This window comes from Montipora capricornis, chromosome 10 (genome assembly GCF_036669925.1).
Source record: "Montipora capricornis isolate CH-2021 chromosome 10, ASM3666992v2, whole genome shotgun sequence".
Taxonomy (NCBI): domain Eukaryota; kingdom Metazoa; phylum Cnidaria; class Anthozoa; order Scleractinia; family Acroporidae; genus Montipora; species Montipora capricornis.
The window spans coordinates 49032722-49035221 of NC_090892.1; the positions used below are offsets into that span (position 1 = coordinate 49032722).

The window sequence follows — 2500 nt, forward strand, 5'->3', positions numbered from 1 at the left end:
TTCCTTTTTTTGTGAAGTTTCGTCTGGTTGGAGTGCCTTGATATATATATATATATATATATATATATATTTGATCTCATTTTACGCATACCAGCGATTCAACATTCTCGGGTGTCGCGACAGTAGAAGTCTAGGATGAATTTCAATTCATGTCATTTTGCACTTTCTATCGTATTTAGCAAGTTTCACTCATTGAACAGATTCCAACAATAAAACTCTGGCAAAAAGCTCAGACAGGAGTCTATAAAATGCAAATCAAAATGTAATAATCTCTTATTACAAACAAAAACCAGATAAATGGTGCAAAATTACTCATCGGCCACTAGTTAGCCGGCTGTCGGTCCGCGAGCGTTGTCAACCGCATGTTTATAAACGAGTTGATGTTGTCGGTCCATAGCAACCCAGGCCGGCACTATGCTACCGAAATATACCCGATTACAAAGTACATAGTTAAGTAGTTTCTCATGATTAATATGTAATCTTTCAAAGTTGTAAACCACAATCAATATTTCACAGAATAATAAACAGGTTCTCGGCTAAAAATGATACCAGTATCCGTTCTCTTTATTAGCTTTCCACCCTTTCCAGTGTGCTAACTTTTACGCCAGAAACAAAAACAAAATGAGGAAAGATCAGTCTTGACACTACACTGTACATGTATGCAACGATACACAACATCGATATTGTGAAGTGTTTTGGTCGTTTGCGTGACCTTTCCGTATGTTAACGTTAGGACCGCGGCAAACATTGAACCAAGCACGCCAACGGGATGACAGACAAGAGCTAGCCTGCTAATTAATACAGCCGCCTCTCACCACTAACCGCCCATATGATCGTCCAGATCGCCCCGATCACCCCAGTCGTTTCAAATAATATTCAGAGGCGATCGGAACGATAATATGGAAACACTACACAGACGATCGATGACGACCCGCGCGACTGATAGGATAGAACCGAGTTATATCGGATGATCGAGGTCGTCTCACCGCTCGGATCATCGGCGATCGTCTGGGTAGTGTTTCCATATAATCATCCCGATCGCTTCCGTAATCTGAACATTATTTGAAACGACTGAGGCGATCCGGGCGATTCGGACGATCATATGGAAACCAGGCCTTAGCGATGAGAGGCGGCTGTATTCGCAGGCTAGACAAGAGCTGAGTGTGAACGTTTCGTTCCATTGATTTCAAAAATCAATGTCGCTCTGTGACCGGGTAATTCTAATAAAAAACTGGGACAGAAAGGTTTAACCCATCGGATGGGATGGGGCTTAACTCTCGGGCTTACTGCTGAATACCAGCGGAAGTGGATTCGTAGGTTTTTATATCTGAACTTTAATCTTTTGATAGAAATGTTTGATTTCCACGTGGTTCCCATCACAGCGCCCTGCATGTAGTGTTTCCATGGCCAACTCTCTGACAGTTTGGAGAACAACACGGCAATACAATGCAATTCAAAGAATTTTAACAAGCCGTCTTTAATTGGTGTCTCTAGCAAAAGAGTTTTGGCCTCGCTCTTAACCTCTTCGTTTGAGGATCTTTTGTGACAGACGAAAAACGTATTCATATGGTTATACGTACTTATGTTACAACATTTTTCCTTCTTGGATTTACAGTTGCGTGGGCTTGTGAATGACATGAGGCTCCATAAAACCACTTGATATAAGCTTGATATAAGCTGAGCTTGAAGTTTCCGGCTTTGTCACGGATGTCTTGAGTCAAGTCCAGTTTGGGTATTCGTGGGAAAACATGCTAATTATTTCAGAAAGCGACAGCTAAGCAATCCAGTAGTCGTCTGTGTCAACATTAGTTGTATCTATCACACGCAACATAAAGGGGCCTCGACACAAAACAAGGTGAATTACGAAAGGATTGGAGCTTCATCAAGAAGGAATGCCGTCTGGGAAGTTCATATACCTCTCGCACAAGCGCTGGCTGAAGAAATGTATTAGTTTCCTATATGTTGCTGTAACCCTTACCGTGTTGACCATATTTGTTAAAGATTGCACGAAGTCGTGGCAGATTTATTCTTCTAGCACTGCAGGATCAAGACAGCTTAGATCTGTGCACATATACCCAAGAATTGACGTGATGCCGAGGATGACAGAAACTGGTCATTCAAACGCATCCGTTGTGGAGAAACCTTCCGAAGAAACGCTAGAGACTCTTTTTAAACACAAGAGTTCTCTGACTACTCGAACACGATGTCAGCAGCACTACTTTCTTCTCATTCTAGTAGCTTCAGCTCCTTATTATTTCGACAGGCGGAGAGATCTACGGCAAACATGGGGTTCCGATAGTTCACTAAACCCTCGCTGGAAGACAATCTTCATGCTTGGACAAACACGCAACACCCGCCATTCCAAAAAGCTATTGCAGGAGGAGGCACACTATGGAGATTTGATCCGAGGTGATTACTTTGAGGACTACTGGAATCAAACTCTAAAGATAGAGATGGGATTCGAATGGGCAGCGAAATATTGCAATTTTACTTTCCTACT

At 42.3% G+C, this 2500-nt stretch overlaps 1 protein-coding gene and 1 long non-coding RNA gene across 2 annotated transcripts in view; one reads left to right on the forward strand and one right to left on the reverse strand.

Moving 5' to 3' along the window:
* Nucleotides 1-2500, forward strand: part of LOC138022429 (beta-1,3-galactosyltransferase 5-like) — a 5546-nt gene that overhangs the window by 293 nt on the left and 2753 nt on the right. Inside the window, exon 2 of the mRNA XM_068869556.1 lies at nt 1616-2500. This exon is cut by the window's right edge and continues 2753 nt beyond it. Within this exon, the coding sequence (XP_068725657.1) occupies nt 1893-2500 (608 nt within the window). The 5' untranslated portion in view covers nt 1616-1892. The remainder of the gene's footprint in view (nt 1-1615) is intronic.
* LOC138022430 (uncharacterized) overlaps nt 1781-2500 on the reverse strand; it is an 8571-nt gene continuing 7851 nt past the window's right edge. Inside the window, exon 2 of the long non-coding RNA XR_011126574.1 lies at nt 1781-2500. This exon is cut by the window's right edge and continues 6845 nt beyond it. This is a non-coding gene — a long non-coding RNA (uncharacterized lncRNA).